General features: G+C 41.0%; 1 protein-coding gene across 2 annotated transcripts in view; it reads left to right on the top strand.

The window, feature by feature from the left end:
- The window catches only part of ngly1 (N-glycanase 1), a 35,596-nt gene extending 11,451 nt beyond the window's left edge, over positions 1 to 24,145 (top strand). The window contains exons 7-12 of one of the 2 annotated variants that reach the window (XR_015091406.1): positions 3,606 to 3,751; positions 5,878 to 5,988; positions 6,088 to 6,273; positions 9,816 to 10,001; positions 21,727 to 21,848; positions 23,527 to 23,673. Coding sequence is in view for 1 of the 2 variants with exons in the window: in XM_086063301.1 (XP_085919427.1) it covers positions 3,606 to 3,751; positions 5,878 to 5,988; positions 6,088 to 6,273; positions 9,816 to 10,001; positions 23,527 to 23,704; positions 23,783 to 23,958 (983 nt within the window). In the remaining variant the exon portion in view is untranslated. Of the gene's footprint in view, positions 1 to 3,605; positions 3,752 to 5,877; positions 5,989 to 6,087; positions 6,274 to 9,815; positions 10,002 to 21,726; positions 21,849 to 23,526; positions 23,705 to 23,782 lie in introns of those variants that run through there. The other variant, XM_086063301.1, reaches the window with a different exon arrangement.
- The last annotated feature ends 958 nt before the right edge of the window (positions 24,146 to 25,103 follow it).

Here is a 25,103-nt window from a genome sequence, read left to right as displayed (position 1 = left end):
ACTCGTATGCAACCTCCATGTGTTCCTCCCATGGAACAGTCAGCTCTACCATGATGACAACTTTGGCAGGTGCTGACCAAACACAATGTCTGCACGTAGAGAGGTTGTGGTGATCTCTGCAGGGAACTTCAGCTGGCGGTCAGGGTCGGCTTCTAGCTGCCACTCCCCTCCTAGTGACAAGAGTAACCGCTCTGACCCAGAGCAGCGCTGAGCTGTCATTCCTGGCCGGGTAAACTGGATCCACTTCAGGTCTGTGGTTGGATTCTTCCTGTTTACTTGCTGCCCATGAGCCTCCAGGGTATCTGTCTTGTCATTCCACCATCTGTATCTTCCCTGCGACAGTGCCATCTTGCAACCAGAGAGGATGTGCTTCAGCTTGGATTTGGAGCGTTACAGAGATGGCAAACCAGGCAAGAAGATTCCAGGGACTGGGTAGCATGTCATAGGTAGCCCTAATCTGGAAGTACAGCCTTGCCTGGGGAGCTGCCACATGTCGGCCCAGGTGATGGTTCTGTTGATCACGGCCTCCCAAGTAGTCCATCTGCCTTGCTGTTGCTGGCTCACCGCTGTGATCTTGTAGGTTTCCTCCTCCGTCTTGGCGACATCTGCGATTACGATAGCTTTACTCTCCTTCTTGGTGGCTTTGGGCCAGCTCTATGGCGTTGCTCCCCATCCTAGGCCAGCTCTGCCTGGCTGTGTGGCGCTCATAATCTCCGGATGCTTCAGCCGCTCTACGACCTGGTCTACTGCTTTTGATGCATTCCACTTCCGTCCTGTGCGAATCTGAGGATTTGCAGCTTGAATTGCTGGGTCCGTAGAGTCTCTCAACTCAAAAAGGAGCCTCACCTTCTCCTTTTTGTACCCCAGATTGATGGACTGCAGTGGGAGCTGCAGGGTGTTTCTCCCAAAGAGTCACTAGTGACCATTGATTGTAATTAAATAAAAACAAACAAACAAGCAAGGTGATTCACACCCATTATTCTTAATGTATGTCAGCTATTTTAGATTGATAAAAAGCCTACATCGTTTAGATATTTGTAATTATTAACGGTTCATGAATTGATGGACTTTTTTCTGTCTGAGTTTGAAATATTAGACAGTATTTGAATGCAGAATGCTGTCAATGTTTACGCTCCCGTTAGTAGCTAGCAGAGGTGGGAGTAAGTAATTGTTTTGCAAGTCACAAGTAAGTCTCAAGTCTTTTTCCTCAAGTCTCGAGTCAAGTCCCAAGTCAAGAATGACAAATCCCGAGTCAAGACTGACAAGTCTCAAGCGATTCACTAGTCCTACACTTTGAGTTTCAAGTCCTTTCGAGTCATTTTAACAACATCGTAGATTATATTATTTTGGGTGACCATCAAAGTAGGAGTCAGGGACTCAGGGAGTGAACCCAGAGTGGTGCAACAGATTGCCATGTTTGCAATGTGTTACCAGTGAGTTTACATTAGTCTCATTATTTACGCAGCTAGCAACAACAATTAGCCGATAAACAACTGACATTAGCTTACTTATCGTTCTTTGTGCAACTTCAGATGTTGAATGAAGTTTGAAGTTGTTGCCTCTCCGTCAGTGATCTAATCAGGACATACTGCAATTCATTTTTTGTTGACCGCCTCATAGTTTTTGTACCCAAACAACTAGTGGTGCAACAGATCACAAAAGTCACGGATCGGATTGTTTTAAAAAATAAAAAAAATGAAATCAGATAAATACAACTTTGTCTTAGTTTATTTTATAAAATGCCTATTCAATTTAATAATATATATGTATGAACTCAAAATGTCTAATATGGCCGTTAGGATTTAGGAACACAACTTTAAGTGCAATATAAAGCAAGATACATAATTATTTTATGCATGGTCCATGTATAAAATAACAAGGTATTAACAAGGTATCCTGCCTTACATTTTATTGCACTTGTAATGCACTTGTTGTGTTCCTAAAATCCAAATGGCCATATTGGACATTTAGATTTTTTATTTTTTTTTAAAGCTTGTGTTTCATAAAATAATTATAGATGAAGGCAAAGTTCTATTTATTTATTTTTAATAATGACAAATACATCCAAGTGCAATTTTTAAGGCACATTCCCTTCGTTTAAACAGTGGATTACAAAGTAGCATAGCAAAGCAAGCGATCCAAGAAACAGCTGTCAAATTACTGTTGGTAGCCAGCACCGGTAGCCAGGCACCCAATGCTAATGCTAAAATTTAGCGCCTAACATTAGCTACTAGCCACGAAAGCCGGAGACTTGTACCGTATCGTGTAATTAACTTGGGTGGCATTATGATAATGGTGGTAGAAAATATGTAATTTCAATAAAAAAACGTCGTTAATGCAAGCCAAAATGTCAAAGGGAAGTAGTCAAGCTGGCGTCCACGCCACTATGCAGGCAGACATCAAAGTAAAATTCGCGAAGGCTGTTGCAGTGGTGTCAATGTATTATTTGGTCAGCTTTATTTTGAAGTTTTCCTTAGCGTAGGCGGCGTGTGCTTGCGCCTGTGTGGCTTCCCTGACATGTCTGAATGGCGCTGTCAGCCCAAGCTCGCACACTTACACACACGTGCACACACACCGAGAGGAAATTATAACATACATTTTAATCTTTTGGTTTTGGTGGAAGAAGCAAGTATTTTCAAGTCAAAGGACTTAAGTCCGAGTGAAGTCATAAGTCATTGTTGGTAAAGTCCAAATCGAGTTGCAAGTCTTAACATTTTGTGAAGTCGCGTCTAAAGTCGTCATATTCACATGACTCGAGTCCACACCTCTGGTGACTAGTACTTGCTAACGCCGGGGACTTGTGCCGTATCATATGACTAATTAACTTTCTTACGTCCTTAATTGGCAATTAAGTATAATTTCGAGTTGTGTTGATGTTGGAAATCGACCGTTGTGTGAAGTCAAATCAAGCTGACTGCCTTGAGCCGCGATGCCTACCACACGGTGCATGGGTCAATTTAATAACAGATATAACAAGGCAATGGGGTATATGCCATGGACAAGGCGGGGCTTTCTGGTTTTCACACATCAGCTTTGTTTTAGTTTCCTGTTTGCGACGTGTGTGGGCCGCATCCCAGTTCTTGAGCTTCCGCCTTTGTGCCCCTTGATTTTGCGTTCTCGTCAACGGGTGCGACTGTCTAGTGTGTCTGTCTCAGTTGTCCGAAGCATTTCAGAGTATTGAGACACCCTTGGGGAGCACAGCACCGGAAACGACGCCGATGTGTGAAACCCTGAAGTTGGAAGTCCATGGCATCTACCCCCATTGCATGATCGACGTCAATGTATTACTTGGAAGGCTTTTATTTTGAAATTGGCCTTCGCAGCACATTCCGCAGACTATGTACGACCCAAACCGTGGCACTTGATGCATATGGATCACGGCTCAAAGATGAGCCGTTGCACCACTCATACTCGCGCCGTGCGACTGGATACATTTTTTTACCAGCACAGGCTGTGCAGTTGCCCGCGTTTGCAGGTGAATTGGTCACAGTTGAGCCCTGCCCATAGCACTACTAGCTTCTAGCTGTTATCACTTTTATACCACTTGCTTGAACATTTTCTGTCGTTAAGGCTAAGGGTAGTCTGTTGGGGTGTTTTTCTTTCAGATCATGTATGGACAGAGGTTTACTCTGTCTCTCAAAACCGTTGGCTGCACTGTGACTCATGTGAGAACATCTGTGATAAACCTTTACTGTATGAGGTTGGCTGGGGGAAGAAACTCTCCTATGTTCTGGCTTTCTCCCAGGACCAGGTATGTTGCATTGCCATGATAAGCAGTGTTGCGATTACATGTACCAGTTAATGAATTTCTTTTATCAGTGACAGTCTACCTAATTTAACTTATTATTTGTATTTTATATTCGCAATGTGTGTGCTTAAATATTTGATAACGTGCATTGAATTTGATATTTTCTGATGCAGTAGTTTGCGTTTTGATTAGCCATAAAATGATGAGTCATGAAATGGAATATGTTTATACCAAATTTAGTATTTTTGAAACCCAGTAATAGAATGTGACTGAATATTTTTAGCACATATGAATAGGAAGTCTCTTTCTTTCTTTTTTAAACAACTAGTCTACAGTCAGAATGCTTTGTTGTCATGCTGTGACACCTTGTGATAATTAGAGCTTGGACTCGCACCCAAAATCCTCTATTCTCTATTATTTTACCGATTTATCAGCAAATTCCAAATCATCTTAATTGTAAATGTTATTTTTGTTGTTGTTGTTGTATTGGCTATGCCCAATTTCCCTTTTAGCACTCTGGTCTTCATGATCATTATGGAGTTGGTCTTTTATTTAGTTGTGACTGCCACCTTTGGCCTAAAGCATAACTGCTTAACTGTGTTAAGCTTGTGCATGGTGCCACTACAGCCCTTCATCGAGATAAACCTCATACCAACCAGATTAGGTTCATAGAGTTTGTTATTATGGTGACTGATCGAGAGCTTAAGTTACCTCTCTTTATGAAATAGGCTAGAGTTACCCCTCTTTCTGTGGTTTGAGTTGCCTCGCTTTCTGAAATGGAAATCTCAGAGTATCCCGCATTTCAGGGTTAACAGACTCAGATTTTTCAATAAACCTGCTTTGTTAAACATACCCCTGAGCAGCTAGAAACAACCAACAGTCACATGTTCCAGTGCCGTATTTTCACGACCATAAGGCACACCGTATTATAAGGCGCAGTCACAATTACTGGTGCTATTTCTGTGTTTAACACACACATAAGGCGCACCGCACTATTGGGCGCACGCACGGTTAAAACATATGGTAGCATACTATTATGCTAAAACATATGCTAGTGCTAGCACATGTTTTTAAAAAGGCAGCGAACGGAACAAAACTGAGTTCGGTTGAAGTAACAATGTAAACTGTGAGTTCAGTTGCACTTAAAGAATACAACAATGTAGTCACGTTGCTTTTGGTCAATCCTAATCCACAAATTAGTCATAGTCCTCATGATCTGCTGTATCAGAAACAAACAACTGGGCAAGTTCTCCATCAAACACGCCGTCTCATTGTCAAAGTCAGTCTCGTCGTGTCCTCGGAAATGATGTCGGCTTTTGCGTTGCCCAAGCATTGACGATCCATTGACAAATTGTGGCATAACTTGCACGGTGCTGCCTCCCAGTCTTGGTAAAGCTGTGTTTGCCAGCCTCCTGGAATGATAGCAAGTGCTGCGTTCATTTGCCAAACTTTATTTTTCACAATGGCTGAGAGATGTGCGCATTTGAGTCATAAGGAAGGAAAGGTGACGCGTGGGAAAAAACAATCTGGTGTGGTGTGATCTGTTTTGCTACACTGTGTAGACTTGCACTACTTCAAAGTGACTTTTGCGATGTCTGTTGCTGCACGTGCACGTTGTTCAATAAAGGATTTAAAAAATAAAGGAAAAAAAGGAAACAATACACTGCTGTATGTAGTAGTTTGGCTCGAACACTCCTTTGCATTTGGTAGGGAGAGAAGGGGCTGAAGAACTCGCCATCCAAGTTGACTCTTCCGTACTCTCATGTCTGTCCTCAGTCAGGTCCGCCTTTCTTGTATGTAAGCAATGTGCGCGGAAAGTCCTCTCACACAGTCAGATTATGGACCTTGGTCCACACACAAGGCGCACCTCACTATTAGGCGCACCATAGATTTTTGAGAACATTTAAGACTTTAAAGTGTGCCCTATAGTCGTGAAAATACGGTTCTTTTGCTCACTTGAAAAGTGGGTGGGCTCAAACAAAAGGTGCTTTGTCCTGAGTTTAACACATCCAGGAGTAATTACCATGAAATAAAAGCTGGAGTTCTTAACGTTTGTCTAAAGGAAAAAGCCATTGACCTTGCCATTCCAATAATTTTGGAAGGGACTGTACATATATTTTCATTTGCAGGTGGTTGATGTGACGTGGAGGTATTCCTGCAAACATCCAGAGGTTTTGTCAAGAAGGACCAGTGTGCAGGAGGCCTGGCTGCTACACACCATTATTGGACTCAATGCTTTGGTACTGTAGATTATTACATTTTCATCCATTCCTGTAAGACTTAGTGCTGCGTTGATGATAATAATGTAAAACTCATTGAATCTGAATTTCACATCACAGAGACAGCAATCCCTGCACGTCGACAGGAAATTGCAATTGACAGAACGGCTAATTGTCGAACTTGTAGAATTCATTTCCCCAAAAATGCCAAAACAAGGTGAGCTGGGAGGACGCATCTCTGGGTCTCTGGGCTGGAGGATAGCAAGAGGAGAGATTGGAGATGTTGATTCAAGGACTATGACGCAGGTACTATGAATGAAGCAAGTATAGTGCAAACAGGTCTCAGCCGTATGTAAAGTTTTAATGCATTATGTTTTAAAAAATATTTTTTTTCTTTGACTGGTTAAATGGCAGATAATGTTCGTATTAGCACACATTAGCCACTTTCCCACTAGAACGACACGGCACCACACTACACTGCGTGGCCCGGCACAACACCAATGGCCTTCATTGCATTCCATCACAACAGGCGAGCGGCAGGATGGGGGCGGCATCAATTGAACTGTCCAAGCTTGCACACATCGCAGCGTGTGTGGTTGTGCCATAACATTTCATGAATGGCAAGTCTCAGCCACTGTTTTTGCGGGGATTCAAAATTTAAATCGCTTTTGCATGATGTGATGACGTCACAAAGTACAGCCCATCAAGCTTTTCACATTTAGACGAAGAAGCCATTTCCAGGTTTAAACCTGCAAGACATAGGTGCGCGCCTGCTGTCCGGAATCAAGACAAAAATACACAATATTTACAGCCTAAACGTTCAGCATTTTACATCAACATTCAACCATATTTACTAGGGCCCGACCGATTGATTAATCGGCCGCTGATTATATCGGCTGATTATTTCCCTTAAGACATCTGCCCAAACAATCAGCCAATTGGGCCAAATGGCCGATTATTTTCCCTTAAAACGTTATAATCGGAGAAAACCGAAGTTTCAGACACTGTGAAAGTGCCCTGAATGCACCATTTTGCTTGCGTAGCATTAGCAACTAGCAAGTGTGCAGCATATGCTATTTTGGTTATTCGGTTGTCCCTTTAAAGGTCTCATATTATTCAACTTTTCAACATACTAAAATAGTTCTCAAATGTGTAAAAGACATGTCTGTGACATGCATTTGTCAAAATTTACTTTGGATCTAATATTTTTGCTGTCCCTAAATCAGCCAAAAAACGCTCTGTTCAAAGCAGCTTGTTTTAGGGGTGTGTCACTTTTATGTAAATAGCTGCACCAAGCCACGCCTAGGCCCTTCTCTCTTAAAGGGACAGTGATTTCGGTCATGATAGCCATGTGCTAAAGTTGTGAATGGAAACGACTGGTCATAAGAGCAGAAGAAAAGAAAAATACAGACATGTCTTTTACACATTTGAGAACGATTTTAATATGTGGCATAACGTTTTACCATAAGAAAAAGTAGCATAACGTTACTACAGAGACTATGTTGTAGTGTTAGTTTGTGATTGTTTAGGCAATGGGTATTTTGCCTTAACTGGCAAATCTCCCGTGAACGTTATTTTGCCGTGAATGTCTCCGATGCCTGTCGATCTCCCGCTTCACCCTGCCCTCACTCAAGAACAAGACCCCAAGATAATTTAACTCCTCCACCTGGGGAAGGATCTCATCCCCGACCCGGAGAGAGCACGCCACCCTTTTCCGACCATGTTCTCGGATTTGGAGGTGCTGATCTTCATCCCAACCGCTTCACACTCGGCTGCGAACCGCTCCAGTGAGAGTTCGAGATCACGGCTTGATAAAGCCAACAGCACCACCTCATCTGAGATGCAATGCTGAGGCCACCAAACCGGACCCCCTCAATGCCTTGGTTGCGCCTAGAAATTCTGTCCATAAAAGTTTTGAACAGAATCGGTGACCAAGGGTAGCCTTGGCAGAGTCCAACCCTCACTGGAAACGAATCCGACTTACTGCCAACAATGCGGACCAAGCTCTGGCACTGGTCATACAGGCACCACACAGCCCGTATCAAGGGGCTCGGTAGCCCATACTCCTGAAGCACAAGACTCCCCGAGGGACCCGGTCAAACGCCTTCTCCAAATCCACAAAACACATGTAGACTGGTTGGGCGAACTCCCACGCACCCTCGAGGACCCTGCAGAGGATGAAGAGCTAGTCCACTGTTCCACGGCCGGGACGAAAACCACACTGCTCCTCCTGAATCGGAGATTTGACTTCCCGACGGAGCCTCCTCTCCAGCACCCCCTGAATAGACCTTACAAGGGAGGCTGAGGAGTGTGATCCCTCTATAGTTGGAACACACCCTCCGGTCCCCCGTCTTTAAAAAATGGGACCACCATCCCGGTCTGCCAATCCAGAGGCACTGTCCCCGATGTCCACGTGATGTTGTAGAGGCGTGTCAACCACGAAAGCCCCACAACATCCAGAGCCTTTAGGAACTCCGGGCGGATCTCATCCACCCCTGCCACCGAGGATCTTTCCAACCACCTCAGTGACCTCGAACCCCTAGATAGGAGAGCCCATCTCAGAGTCCCCAGACTCTGCTTCCTCAAAGGAAGACGTGTTGGTGCAATTGAGGACGACTTCGAAGTACTCTGCCCACCAACTCACGACGTCCCGAGTTGAGGTCAGCAGCACCCCATCTCCTTTAGTGGTGTTGCAGAGTGTCTGTACTCGATTTAAACTGATTTAAATTTCTATTCTAAAACCATTTCTGTGACTAAGGTTATTCATTTTGTCACAGTAAGGGTTAGGGTTACATTCGCTGCTCTATTTAAAAAAAACTACTAACATAAAACACTGACTTTTGTAGAACGTGAGAATAATTCCAACTACGTGTCTGAAATGCAGTTATGCTAGCAAGCCAATGTCATGAATTTAGCCAGTAGCTATTAAAGTAGCCATTAGCCAATATATTGTCCAACAGGCTTCTTCCCATCTAATTTTGGCAGAGTATTTTTAAGTGATAGCCAATGTCTTCCCCCAAAGTCTAGGTAACGTTAGCTTAAACGTGGAAGATAGCGTTGTTACCCAGCTTTCCCCACCACACGAAAAATGGCGAGCTGTTGCGGATGTTTAATACTGTAAACCTTGTCATAATTTAATGTCGACTTTAAGATGGTGACCTTGAAATTTCCTGTTTTGAGTCATACGTACTTCTCTAATGGTCTTCTCTCTCCACCGAGTGCTCGCTTGTACATCAGTGTCACCCGTCAACGGCGATGTTTCAAAAATAAGAGAAGAATAAGTCTCAAACAAGTTCAGAATTAAAATGAATGCGCTGTTAAAGGCAGCAAAAAATACAGTAACCATCCAGCAAAAAACAGTAACATACAGCATTTTGTAAGATAGTAGTAAAATACTGTATTTTGTGCATGTCATCACTTAAATTTTCCATGATGCAGTGCAAATAACAGGGTTTTGTTTTGTTTTTACCACAAATTGTATTTACAGTGTCATACTGGCTAGAAAGTGGTATATTACTGCTGATTTTACAGTCATGTCTAACAGTGTTGGATCAAAATGAAGGAATACATTATCGACATGCTTGAGAAGACAGATTAAGCTTCAAAGTTGTAGCATAAAGAGAATACCGATGTATAAACAGAAATATTGCTGGCGTCAGAGCCAAAGCTTTATAAGTCATCATTTTGTAAAAAATATTATTTTTTCAAAAATCTGTGCTGTTGGTCATTCCACATGTGTAGGTGTTATTTTTACAAATGATTTACCAATATAAAGTGTTGAGGCTGCGATGTTAATGGGACAGTGTAAAGATATTAATTACTAATGCTGTATTTGTCTGTGCCCTCAGGGTGGTGGCTATGTGTTCACGCCCACTGAAAATGAGAGGAGAGCCAAGCTAATTCATGTGTTGTACAATGCTACTAAAGACCAATACTGTCGCGTCTCCAATGACTTTGAGATCATCCACTGCTGGGATCAATGTGTGTGGAGTAAGGAGTCTGTCTTTAGGAAGGTGGAAAATGACTGGCAGAAGGTATGTTTACTGGTTTGGGATCAATAAAGTTCTGTTCTGCCATTAATATGATATTAATTTCCTGTGTTCTATGTAGCGATTATTTGGGTTGCCGTAATGGCGAACGAGAAATGTAAACAATACTGAGGGGAGTTGTAATTTCCTCAGCAACCTCTGTGGGTACCACGTTGACTTTGCTTGTTTGTAGGAGCAACATAAATGATAAAAATCCTATTATCAAGTATTCATAATCTGAAGTTGCTACTTTAGTTAATTATGGAGTTCTTTGCTTTAATAAGATAATTACTAATCCACTCAGTAAACACAAAGGATTCGGCAGAAATGGAATTTCTAGACAACACATTTATTTAGTAAACACACACATATTAAACATAGCCTAACCTATTAATGAAATGGAATTAAAATGTGAATCAAAGATAAAAAGAAAATATACAACCTAATGAACTAAGATAAAAAAAAAAGGTAATGAAAAAGTTAGATGGGGAATAGAGATTGAGGCGTTTTGACCTGTCAATCCTTTTATATTTGAATCAAAGCGTCGCTCCAGTGGTATGGTCAGATTGGAATGAAGGCGCACTTACGGACTGGTTCAGGTGCACGGGAGAGAGAGGAACTTGGCGAGCGTCGATCCTCAGTTGAAGAAAACTCCGTTGGAGGCGATCTGGGCGGTCAGCGCACGCGCAGCTGGAATGGAGTCTCTGGCTGATGGTGATGGGCGCACGACTGAGAGGCCGCTGCAGGTCTCCGGTTGGTGGCGAGGTGCGCACGCGGTGTGGAGGGCGCGGCAGGTCCTTGGCTGGCACAAATCCCGGTTGGTGGTGATGTGCTTGCGCGGTTGAGAGGCCGCAGTCAGTTGGTTTGGGTGCTGCGGGGCGTCTCAGGTGCACGGCTGAGCAGAAATGGGTCGTTGGCGCGCAGCGGCTCTGTGCCTAACAGCCGTCGTGGAACCTGGTCGGCGGGACGCTGCGTGATTCAGAGAGCGGAAGGTAGGTGGGTCGGCTCTCGGCAGGAACAGACACGCACGTTTTGGGACGTGCAGTGTGGTTGCGAGTCCTTGCGTGATGCGTATTTTGGGGCGCACGGTGTGGCTCAAGTCCTGGGCTCACAGAAGGAAGCCACGTGTTCGGTCTCAGCGTGTTCGGCGACCACGTCTCTCGTGATGATCAGGAAGAAGTTCATGGGGCAAGAAGAGCGAAGAGGAAGAAGTGGTAAGAAGAGGGGAAAGTTATTTCGCGCGCTGGCTTTTAAACTTGTGTCCCAGGGGGTCGGAGTAGTAGTCCCGCCTCTTCCTTGCGCTTGTAGCAGTCTTGGTCGACTGAGACCAAGCTTTTGGGATAGCATTTGATAGTTTTTGATGAGAATTGACAAGCCAGATGCTTCATTTCCCATTCTGAACACATTTCAAACATTAACGCGATTATAAAGTTATTGAATCCACTAAGATTACTCATTAGCTAAACTTAGATGGCTGCAGAAGTTACACACATCATTCATTTGAGATAGACATACAGGTTGTGTACAAAGATAAACAACAGAAGTCACTTGATACCAGTCAAGTACACAGAGTCCGTTTATGTCCCGAATTATGTAGACTTCAGATTAATTACGAGCGGCAGGATTCTTGAGGATAGTACCGATAGTGACCGCTGGAGGGCACTGTTGTACCGTATAACTTCCAAGGGGCGTTGTTTCCCAAAACACATGGCTGATTCCTGTAGATAGACCATAAAAGTGGTCTGGGGACTGATAAGAAGTCTTATTGCTAATTTGCTTGCTAAACAGGCTTTTATATCTCGGTAAGCGCTGAGGTATGTGTTTCCTGAATGACACATTTTTCTATATGAAATTATAACACGTCTTATTGTTGTTGCTGCTTGAGAACAAAAGCATATTTACAATACCTTGCGAAAATGTGAGCCCCCCTTTTTTGGGAAGAATCAACACCAAGTGGGACACTATCGTGAAATGGAACGAAATTTATTCAATGAAAATGTAAACTTTTTTTCTTTTTCTTTGTTTCTTTTTTACAAATACATTGTTCCCTGTTACGTTCCAAAAACTACCCGTGATGATGAAAATCCGCATAATTTTATTTTATTTTAATTTTCCGTTAATTATAAATATTTTTTCGTTAATTATGTTTTTTTTGTTTTCGTATGATTTTTTGAATTTTATGAATGCTTTTTCATTCATCATATATGTTCTTTTTTCATTTACAGTAATTATTTCCATTTAAAGTATCTTTATTTACTTATTATACAACACAGTATATATATTTTAGTTTATTCTAAATGTTTTTTCGTTCATAATATATTTTTTTCATTTATTATATATGTTTTAAGGCTCACACCTCACCACACATTTTATACATGCAGTTTTCTTGATAGGCGTTAACATTTTCTCACATACTGTCACGGCCGCTTTAATGTATATGGGCTTACCTGGGCTGAGCTGCAAAAGTCACATTGTTTTGTTACTTGTCAAGTTTTGTCAATCATTTTACACTTCACGTTTGTGGCTGCTGATTGATCTAAATTAACTCGAAGCTCGACCCGTGCCGGCGCCCCGCCCCCTTGTTTACTGTTGGTACGTCTATCAAGCTTACCCCCTTAATTGACAGAGTGACTGGCTAGTTGGAAAATGTCGAGGAAAACGAAATTTGAGAGCGGTGCATACAAAAGAAAGGTGGTTCGTGAGAAAGAATTTCGAGAAAGAGAACTACTAAAGAGCATCCAGGATTCTCTGTGAGGAGCTCACAGGATTGATGATGTGAATGATGTGAAACGGATGGTGGCGAACCCTCAAAATGCTCACCACCTCACTCGCCAGGAACAGCAAACGAGGCGGGGGCCGTAGGCGCGGCCGCAGCACTTGCACAGGCGGAAGAGGAAAAGAGAAGAAGAGCGTAGGATGAGGAAGAGTTCTTGGAGGAGCAGGAGGAGGACGGAGACGAAGACGTAACACTCAATTATCAAGGAGGAGGGGGAGACGACTCCGGCGATGGCCCTTACAGCACTGACCCGGGCCGCTGGGGAGACAAAATTGACTGGCAGGCACGCACTTACTGGGCGAAAATGGGACCGGAGACGTGTCAAAATAAAAGTGCCGACCTCCGTGCATCGGAGCGCATATATAAACACCAGCGAAGATTTTTCTCAAAACATATTTCCACCGCAAACTGAGTAATGGAGAGTATGTAAGGAGAATGGCTTTGTTATTCACCATCACGAGGTAGTATATTTTGTTTCGCTTGCAAGATTTTTGGCAAGAGCAAAGAAAAATCTTCATTTGTTAGTGGCAGTTGTTACTCTGACTGAAAACAGGTGATCGTATAGCAGAACATGAAACCTCTGACATCCACAGAAAAGCCATGATTGCTTACATAAATCAAGCAGCTGACTGTGGGACAGTGGACTCAGAACTTAAGAAACAGTTTAATGAGGAGTGTGAATATTGGACACAATGTTCTAAAGAGGGTTGTTACTGCTGTGAAGTATTTGTCTGAAAGGGGACTAGCTTTCATGGGTGACAGCCACAAGTTTGGAGACACCAACAATGGAAATTATTTGGGTAACATGGAGCTGATCAGCCAGTTTGATCCTTTCTTAAAAGCTCACATTGAAAAATATGGAAACGCGGGCAAAGGAACTCCATCCTACCTCTCTCTGAATGTGTGTGAGGAATTCATACAGCTGATGGGACAGAAGGTGCTGGATGAAATTATCAGCAGAGTGAAACAAGTATTTTGCTATCAGTGTGGACTCCACACCTGACATCACACATGTGGACCAGCTGACTTTTATCCTGCGGTATGTGTCACCAGAGGGCTGTATAGAGGAGCGCTTTGTAAAGTTCCTCCCCATTGAAAGGCATACAGGAGAAGCACTGTTCAAATCAGTTATGAGTGTTTTGGAGGAGATGGACATTGACATAAATAACTGTCGAGGGCAGTTTTATGACAATGCTTGCAATATGTCAGGGGCCTACAAAGGTGTGCAGGCTCGCACAAAGCAGATCAGCACATTGGCAGAGTGGGTACCGTGTGCAGCATAAACCCTAAACCTAGTAGGAGTGAACTGCTGTGTGGCGACTGAACAGTTTTTCAGTTTTGTACAAGCTTTGTTCAACTTCTCATCAAAGGCCACTTCACGCTGGCAGATGATCAAGGCAGGGTTGCAGCCCAATGAAAATCAAAGAATTGAGACCTTGACATCACTCTCTAATGCGAGATGGTCAGCACACACTGTTCCAACCAAAGCCCTGTGTCAGAATTATGCCAGGATCCGGGAGGCATTACTCAACATTGCTGATGATGACCACCAGAATTGGAGCACAAGGGAGGAGGCTAGGGTGCTGCACAAAAAGATGAATAGACTTGAAATTGCATTAATGTGTAACATGTGGAATGCCATTCTTAAACGTTTCCAGGGTGTGAGTGCTGCCCTACAAGCGGTGGAGTTGGATTGCAATGCTGTGGATCTGGTTCGGTCATTGCGTGAATATGTAGTTGGTCTGAGGGATCAGTTTGACAGCTTTGAGACAGCTGTACAAGTAGTACAAGGTAGACACATATTGAAAGAAAAAAAGAAAGACAGTCTGACGAATCATCTGAGCCAGGCCGCAGGTGCTTCTGCACTTATGTGTACATCTATGTCATTGACTGTTTAGTGTCTGAACTGGACAGAACACATGAGTCATACAGTGATTTGTATGAAAACTTTGGGTTTTTGAATGCATTGCACGTAATTTTCCCCCAAGCTCTCCGCTCAGCTGCACTGAGTCTGCAGAGGAAATACAGCAATGACTTGGAGGGGAATTTTGTGGAAGAGGTGGTACAGTTTAAATAATTTGTACAGGGTAAACAGCACATCAGCAGTAGAGATACTAAGTAATTTTTAAGGAGGAGAAAACTCCACACAGTGTTTCCCACCACAGACATAGCTTTACGGCTATTCCTGACCATGCCAGTGACCAATGCAAGTGGGGAACGGTCCTTCTCCAAACTGGGCTTGGTGAAAAACAGACTCAGCTCAAGCATGCAGCAAGACAGTCAGTAACCTCACACTTATGTCCATTGAGCATGACATCTTTCACAATTTGAATATCAAGGGCATAATCAAAGCATTCTCTGTAAAGAAGACCAGACAAAAGCACTTTTAAAAGGTCAGTGCTCTGCTTATTGCTAGCCTCTGCAGGTTTTCAGTTGTTGTAGACAGCTGCTAATGTTGAATTAAAATTACTGAATGTTTAGACATCAGTCAGTTGTTACTATCCATGGTGCTGAGTGTATATGGATGTATGTGCGGGGGTGTGTGTCTGTGTATGTTTATGGGCCAGAAAAAGCTCATTTTGTTCTGATGGTGTTGATTTTCAAACTTTCACCCGTCTTGGTTTTAAATATTCAGCATAATTTCTTATTTATTGTTGTTATACAAAGTGGCTTTTGTGTTAATGTAAGTTCATTATTAAAAGTATGCTGGTGTTTTCTGGCTAAAGAAGGAAAGCTTACACTTGTATGTTGAGAAAGAAACTAATGCATTTTGTGATATAGATTGGGACAATGGAGTAGTGCTGTGCGATGCTGCAAATTTTGGTATCGATCCGATACCAAGTAAATACAGGCCCAGTATCGCCGATACTGATACCGATACTTTTTGTAAATTATGGTATATGATTATTATTATTTTTTATAAATTAAGTTAGCTGTATTATCGAATTGATTATTCACAATCTATTTTCAACCTTTGAGTGTTTTTGTGTTTTTTCCTTTTTAAACAAAGAACAACATTCGGCCAAAGTTTATTGATGTATAGAAAATACTTTATCAATGTCCCCCCCGCCAGAAACATTACAACCATAACAAAATATATTTTTTTACATTCTTAAACAAAGTGCACAAAGTGATCATAGGAAAATAAATTTTAACAAATACTTTAATAGTTCAGAAACTACAAATACAAAAAAAAATAAGTACAAATTCTGCCTTCATCACTTCTTTTTCAACCTAAAAAAACAAGATAGTAAAGATTATCATGCAACAACAAAAAATGTCAAGTACAATACTGTATGTGTTCATGCAATCTACTAGAAAGATGAGATGCTGAGTCACGTGATGGCACACGATCGAAACACAGGAGGGGAGGAGGTAGTGTCTGCCTGTGACATGCCTGTTATCTGTTTGACCAAACCACAGCAGTGCATAAAAGACCCAAACTGAAACTAAACTACTGGATTGATATTATAGTGCCAGTATCGATCCGATATCGATACTGACTTGGTATTGATAATATCAATATTTGAATTGATCCGCCCACCACTACGACGGAGTAGGGCCTACAAAACTTCTCAGTCCCAGAGCCTACCATTAGGTTAAGGCGGCCCTACATACTGTATCGCTTATTTAAACACAGTAGGCCTATACACTGTTTGTTCAAACCTTTGTAGATTTTTAAATAATAATAATAATAATAACAATAAAATAGAATTGAACTAATATCCAAAACATTTATTTGAGAAACAAAAATATAATGTTTTTTTCCGGCCGGTATGTTTTTCTAAAAATTCCCCCCCAAAAAACGACTGCATGGTTTGGGGCAGACAATCTTAATTTTAATGATGAAAATATGAGGCAGGACACGTAAACCCATTTTGACCGCGGGACCGCATCGCAGCTCTGCCCCCGAGACTCCACTCATTCGTTGTGGCTGGCGCGGGCCTGCGTGAGCCATGGGGCGGTTGGCAGGCGGCACGCTGACGGAAAAAAACCCAACCAAAAAGCACACTGTAAAAAAAAAAAAAAACATGCTGTAAAAAGTCAGCGGAACAGCGAGGCTGCGAAAGATGTACCTGCGAGAAACAAGGGATCACTGTAACTGAAAAGCAGGACGTGCAAAAATATTTATCCCCTGAGTTAAAGGGATACAGGGCAGTAAGAAGTTAATATTTTGTCTAGCAACCAGTTAAGGGTTTACTTCCCTGAAGACAGCTGGGATTAGAAGTGTTGGGAACGTTACTTTATAAAAGTTTTGGGCACCTAAATATTTACAAAAACTCACCAAACTTTGCACACTCCTCGGTTTCGGCAAAAAAAAATTATATTATGAAGTTGCCATAACAACATATAGCGCCCCCTAGCGTGGAAAAATATGTACCAATCCCGGCATGTTTGACCGAGGGCTACAAAAATTGGCAGGCCCGTAAAGCGCCCCGAGACGCACAAAAAAAGTCAGTGAAAGTGAAAGTGAATCCTAAAATGTACATGAAGTGAGCTATGGATTTTTTAATGTCCAATTTTGGCCCATTTTTGCACATTCACTGTGGTCATTCTTTTTGCCCATTTGCTGCCAATTTTCATCCGATTTACTTCTAACTTGGCATGGATCAATCATCTCAAGACCTGGGACAACAACTGGGGAAAAAATCTTAACTTTTTGAAATACTATATGACGGTGGCAAGCCTCAAATTTTGCCTTTAATATTTCCTTCATCAAAAAAGAGGAAATGCTTTTAACTCCGCTGTACAAGCTCCAAAAAATCCCAAACTTCTCATGCATCTTAATAGCCACAGCCTGAAAACATCTATATGATAATATTCGGTTATACATGTAGCGCCACCTAGTGGTGACAAGAAATGTCATACTTTACATTTTTATCTATTGTGCCAAGCCCGTTTGAGGGATCCAGTTGAAATTTTTTCAGAAAAACCTTAAGATGTTGATCATGTCCAACACTGAATATTGTAACTTTTCGCCAAAGGGCTTGGCCGTTACGGTGCAGCGAAGTCTGATGATTCACCGTGACAATAAAAGCTGCATTAACTTGACCCAGATAATCCTATCTTTTTAAAATTTCACACATTTGATGAGAGTCCAGGTCTGAATACATCTACGAACTTATATTTATTCGTACTGATAGCGCCACCTACTGGCAATTATTTTATTTTATTTACATTTGTTGTTCTACTTTTTTCTCCAACCACGTTAACTGGACCTACCTCATATTTGCTCAGAAGAGTGTTTAGGCCTTCATTATGTCATAACACGAAGTCTGTGAGTTTTCGCGAATTACTGTTGTGAGCGTGGCAAGGTACTGTTCGCCAAGAAAACGCCAATTTTAGGGCCTAAACATGCACAGAAACTCATGAAACTTGGCACACGCATCTGGCCTGGCAAAATGAGCAATATTTTATCATGTATTGTGCGATTTTTACAAAAATTACTCACTAGCGCACCCTAGAATTATTTTTACAAAGCAGCCCCGGTTGTATGTTTAAGCAAGATCTACGGGAACAAAAATTACTATATGAGAGAGCCCAAGACCTACAAAAAAGTCTCTTGGACCCGTATGCTAAAATGAACAGGAAGTGAGTTACGAATTTTTGAATGTCCGTTTGTTGCCAATTTTTGCACATATACAGGGGGCATTCTGTTTCCCATTTCTACCTACACGTTTGATCCGATTGACTTCAAACTTGGCCTGGACCATGACAAGACCTAGGTCAACAAAAGGGGAAAAAATCTTGAATTTTCAAAATACTATATGACTGTGGCAGGGCATCATATTTTGTTTCATATTTCCTATTCCAAAGACATGCATGGCAGGTTAATTGAACACTCCAAATTGTCCATAGGTGTGATTGTCAGTGTGGATGGTTGTTCGTCTCTGTGTGCCCTGCGATTGGCTGGCAACCAGTTCAGGGTGTACCCCGCCTACTGCCCGAAGCCAGCTGGGATAGGCTCCAGCACCCCCGCGACCCTTGTCGCGGGGGTGCGCTTAACAAGCGGTTAAGAAAATGGATGGATGGATGGATTTCCTTTTCCATGAAAGACGAAATATGTAATAACTCCTCGGTACATGCTCCAATGTTTATAGTCACGACCTGAAGGTATCCCTATGACAATAGTTGGTTATAAATATAGCGCCACCTAGCCCTTGGGGTCGACAAAAACAAAAAAATCACCCCACACATGGTATATTTATATTTGTACAAAATGTTGATACCTTTGTAAGTGTGATAGTGTGAAAGTCATTTATGAATATTTTTTCACTTTCGACCACTCAAATTGTTTAGTGGCATCAGACCTATCGATACATGTGTACTTTTTATTTATTTATTAATTTATTATGTCCTGTATGAAAAATAAAAGCAATATTGTGCTATGAGTAAAACTAACGATGATGTGTATATATGTACTTTAAAATCGGGGCAACTCATTGCCAAAAAATAAAACGGACGCTGATTTTGAGAGTCTTAACATTGAGCTAAACTCATTGAGCTTTACACACTCACCACACCTGGCAAAAAAAAACAATCCATAATATGTGAAGGTTTATTGTGCCATTTTCAAATAAATTCTGCTTCGAATGTGCCACTACCCAAACGTGCCAGTACCCCAACGTGCAAGTACCCCAAAGTGGCCGGGCTGCAAGGCCCTTTATAGCTGCCCGCAGCTCTAGTTTGTTCTGTTCTTGTAAATCATTTCATACCCTTCCATTTCAAAATCCATACCTCTCTAATACTTCATCCAAGTTTCTGTTATTGCAATTATATTGAAAGGCTGTATAAACTGCCTTAAGTATTGTTTTAGTTTATGGAAATTAGCATATAAGCTTCTACTGTTAAAATGGATAATTGTATTATTATTATTATTGTATTGGTTTTCTGTGTAATACTTGCAGCTATTGTTAAAGTTATGTTAAAAGTTGTTTACTGGATCAATGTCATGTGAATAGTGTTCAGTGTATTGAAAGGTATTTAGTTCCAGTTCATTATGTTCCACCAGTCTTTGTGTTAAATAACTAGTCCAGGAATGTGATTTGTTTATTGTCATCCGAAGTGTAAGTGATTTGGAGTCACCTTGTTGGAGTCCTCACATGATTAGTTGGCATTGATGTCCTGGGTGAATAATCAGTTTATCTTGTCGCAGGTAAGCAATGTCTCCTCTCTCTCTGCCTGCTCTCAACTCAGGCATCAGTTCCCTTCTCTTCCTTCTGACGGCCTCTGTATAATCCTCATTGATGTAAATCCTCAATCCTTTGAGTTTAGCTTGTTGTAGTATATTTGTTCGATCTCTAAACCTCAGTAGCTTTACAGCTACAGGCCTTGGTCTTTCCCCTTCAAATTTTCCAGTGTGGTGAGCTCTTTCTATTTCCACTTCTTGTTGTAGTTTAAGTTTATCAGTTAAAACCTTCTTTATTTTTTTCCTCTATTCCAGCCCAAGTTTCTCCTGGTGTCTCAGGAATCCCGTCAAACACCAAGTTGTTCCTTCTCGATTGCCCCTCCAAATATTCAATTTTGTCTGTGACAACTGACTGTCACAGACTTTGAAAACATAAGTTTGTATTGATTTGCTGTACTCATCTTGTTTTTTACTGTCCACTTTTACATCACCCACCTCCTTTTCCATATATTGAAGACTTGTTTTAATTTCCTGTAATTCCTTTGTAAATGCATCCAGTCTGTTGTTTGTTGAGTCCATGATTGTTGAAACAAAACTTTTAAATGTATCTTATTGTTGCCGAAGAAGTGTCATGAACATGTCTTTTTGTTTCTGTAGCAGTTCGTTTACCTGAGTTAGCGAGACAAATTCTTCATCCGCTTTCATATCCGTTTTTGTGCCCGCTTTTTTCGGCGGCATTTTTGTTGCTCCTGTCAGTTTGTTTTGCCGACCAGATCTTGCCAGCTCACATTCACTCTCTTGCTCGTGCCGTGCCGGCTTGTAGTTTGCTCGCACCGGCTTGCTAGCTCCGTGGCAGCGTTTCCTGTCCCCTCGCGCTCTGTGTCACTCTCGTGCGGGCCAACTTCTCTCTCCCCCACCCGTCCTCTTGCTGCTTCTAGTTGTTTTTCAGCATCCAATATCAGGATCCAGAACTTGCTAGTGTTGCATTTCACCTTATGAGCAAGCTGCACGTCACACGTGGGCGCCGCCATGTTTTCTCTACACTCCAAACAGGTGTATTCAGTCGACAGCAAGTGGAAAAATTTGTTTTTAAAGGTATTATTTGTACATGAAAAATAATGAAGTTATCAATTGAATTCTGGATAAAATATTTATACTTAATACTTTAAGTATTAATTAATAGTACCCCTTTAAAAACACATTTTGCCACTTGCTGTCGACTGAAAATGACAATACGTGTGCTCAGGTAATGACCGATCATGGCTCATTTTGCAAAAGTCACATGACCAAACAAAAATGGATTTAAAAAGCAACAACACGGAATATGTTAAAGAAAGATGGGAAAGGGAAGCAAACATTGAGCTTTCTGTGACGGACTGGGAAGACAAACAAATACCAGTGGAAAATCACATACTCATATTTATGGAGGGACGACAGTTGGAAAAGTACTGTAAGATATTTTGCAAACCCTGCACAGTGGAAAAAAATGGAGAGTGTTGGAGGTCTTGTGCGGAAGTGAGGGCAGATCATTTCCATGCTTTCTGGGGATGCCTGCTAATGAATCAGTATTGGATAGAAATACATAAGGTTATTGATGTGGTGTTGGAAATAAAGATTCCACTTGTATTTGAAATTATTTATTTAGAGAGAAGCTAACTGCATCACTTAGAATGGAAGTTGAGAAATTCAAAACTATTTGGAATGGCTGGTTGATATATGTTAGACAACATAGATCTGATTTCATATAGGACTTGTATAAAACAAAAAAACAACACCCTGGTTCAAAGCTATAATGTTTAATTTTGTTTTCTTCTTTTATTTTTTAGGGGGGATTTGTTCTTGTTAATAGTGACACTGTTTGTGTCAGTTACAGATTGTGAAGGTGAATAAATTGTGATTAAGGAAAAGGAAGGACAAAAGGTTGTTGGATATGTGGGGATGTGTACAGGTAACTTTTATTCCTATTATTTACTCAGTGGTCAACAAACATTTTGGTGCCAAAAAAGTTTAAAGTTTTTTAAAAATGTACATATAACTTACCTGTACAGGTAACAGGTAAGTTGTATGTACATTTTTAAAAAAACTTTAAACTTTTAAACTTTAAACGTGCTGGGTTTGGTCAGCAAACTGAGCCATGATTGGTCGTTACCCGTTTCCTCAGCACAGGTGATGCCATCTTCAGTTGACAGGAAGTGGAAATATTTGTTTTTAAAAATATGAATTGTACATGAAAAATAATGAAGTTATCAAATTAATTCTGGACAAAATATTAACTTATTACTGCTGAAAATTGCTCAATAAGTCAAGAATCCCTTTGATCTGGCATGGGATATAAGCATTGCTTTTAACCTGGATTTAAAAGCATTTATACTTTATTGGTATGTTTTAAACTTTTATTCCTATTATTTACTCAGTGGTCAACAAACATTTTGGTGCCCAAAAAGTTTAAAGTTTTTTAAAAATGTACATATAACTTACCTGTACAGGTAACAGGTAACTGACCAAACCCAGAAAACAGGTTAGCCGTGGTTGACTGAGTTCTGAGCACCTGTGATCTCATTTTCAGTCAACAGCAAGTGGCAAAATGTGTTTTTAAAGGTATTATTTGTACATTAAAAATAATGAAGTTATCAAATTAAATTGGCACAACTTTTATTGCTGAAAATGGCTATATGAGTCTGTATTCCTTTAATACTTTGTAGAGCCATCTTTTGCTGTGATAACAGCGGCAAGTCTTTTAGGGTATGTCTCAGTTTTGCACTTTTGCCCGTTCTTCCTTCTAAAACAGCTTCAGCTCAGGTAGATCAGGTGAAGAGCGTTTGTTAACAGCAGTTGGCTGCACTGAGAGAAAAAGGATGAATAATTTAGCATGTCCTACTTTTCAGTTATTCTTTTTTTTAAGTATAAAATATTATGAATTTCATTTTACTGCACAATTGTGTCCCACTTGGTGTTGATTCTTCACACACACACACACACGCGCATACACACACACACAAAGAATTTGAAGCGTGAAATTTAGCAAAAGGTCAAAAAGTTCAAGAGGGGCTTATACTTTTGCAAGATCTGGTGCCCCTCATTTTCCTCGATATTACTGTATTGTGGCCTTAATTTTCTTCTTGTAATAAATACAGTACTATCAAGAGGAAAATTAGGGCCACCAGACCCAAAAACAAAGAGCTGACAGCAAGCATCAAGAAAGCCTGGGCTTCCAAGACCCCCAGGCAATGCCACGGCGCATCGAGGCAGTGATAAAGGCAAAGGGAATCCAACCAACTATTGAAGATTGACATTGTTTTGAAAATACCATCCATCCATTCGTCTTTTTTCCCCCATGCAAAAGACTAGAAAGTATGCATGGTGATTTCGTCACATTATTCAAATTTTTTGACATCCTGTTTTCATGGGTTTTATGAGCTGGAAGCCCAAATAATGTAAAAATGAATAAATAAATACTTGAAATCACTTAAGTTGTGGGCCCTGAATCTATGAAAGTTTGTCTTTTTGAATGGAATTATGGAAATTATTCAACTTTTTGAAGATATTCAAATTTTTTGACGAGCACCTGTATAGTAAGGAATGATCCAACTTTGTCTTACTCAGTGCTGCTATATTTCTTCCTGCAGGTATATATTGCCCGCATTGAAGGTTCCTCTATAGGACAAATCAGCTGGAGGTTTGACTTCGCTCCAGCAAAACTAAGTGTGAAGTCTGTCACAATCAGGGCCAGCAGTCAAACTTTCAACTTTGGGGTTGTCAGCTGGCTCTTGCAATCATGCATGATTACAACTGAGTTTTCTGGAGGTATGCAACATAGGTTCTCATTAAATATTGCACAATGTGACTTGATTTGCTTATTTTCACTTATATTTAAACCTTCAGATGGGAGTATGCATTCCTTCCAGTCCCTAAACGGATCCCCTGAGTTCATTGTCACGGCGCAGCTCAGTGGTGGGGAAGGGGATGCATCATGGCAGCACGCTCAGCTTTTCAGACAGAGTCTGAAGGACACGGAAGAGTCTTCATTTGAAATTCTCATTCACCTACAAAACACATGAAAATTAAAATTTTAAACCATATGTCGGCTTCGTTTTTTTTTTTAATATTAGCTTTCTCTTATGTAGGGCCGAATTTTGTCACTGTTAATGCTGACAAGGTAAATCTTCTTCATAATGTCACCAAATTACCGCTGTGAAAGTTTCCATGTTCTTAATATATTGTAATAAATGTTTTGGGATAATGGCATACGTGTGTTTTGTTGTTTCATTTTGCCCTGGTTACATTTATGTGATAGCTGTTGTGTGTTCAGGTGTCTGTACCAGATGTGATCGGGCTGCCAGATTGTATCGGGGTCGCCTACCGATGACGTCACGATAGAGGATTGGGTAGAGATTATCCATTTACAATAGTTCAATAAAATTATTCAATTACGTTTTTTGGGGGGGGGGGGGTTTTCAAATGGAAAAAAAAATCCGGTTGACGTCAAAACATTGGAAAGAAAATATTAAAGATGTCATTTAAATAACAAAATGTATGGACTGAAATGGTCAAAACGTAAAAAAAATACCAACTAAGAATATAAAAGCAGGATACTTTAAGATTGAAGAAATTAAAAAATAGATTGAAGCCCCTTCGAGCTTGCCGATGACGTGAGTACAGCAGCGCTAACAAAATGCGCGATTGAAACGTGTTCAGTTTCTTTTTTAGCAGTTAACAAATCAAAATACATCACAAAGATTGTCTAAATGATAATAGGAACACATTAGTAATCTAAACTGACAATATTTGTCACATCTCAGACAATTAATTTGTGTATTTATCATTTATTCAATCTATTTTATTATTTATTCAATATATATTGCTTTTATATTCTTAGGTTTATTTACATTTTTACAATTTCAGTCCGTACATTTTGTTACTTAAATTACATCTTTAAAATTTCCTTTCCAATGTTTGACATCAACTTGATAATTTCCAGACAATCCTGTAGCGTGACGTGTTCGTTAGGCGACCACGATACCATCTGGCAGCCCGATCACATCTGGTACCGACACTTGTCGCGGTGTTGCCATTTCTGTTTAGCACTCTTAAGTGTGACTGTTAATAAACGCAACACAGGTCTCGAAGGAGGAGAGGGACGTTGTCGTTACTTACGTGCGGGTTGGTTGGTTGTGCGTGTCTTTGACCCCTGCACGATCTGTGA

This window comes from Leptonotus elevatus, chromosome 19 (assembly GCF_054856555.1).
Source record: "Leptonotus elevatus isolate MCC_2025b chromosome 19, RoL_Lele_1.0, whole genome shotgun sequence".
NCBI lineage: Eukaryota > Metazoa > Chordata > Actinopteri > Syngnathiformes > Syngnathidae > Leptonotus > Leptonotus elevatus.
This window is presented reverse-complemented; position numbering and strand designations above follow the sequence as displayed.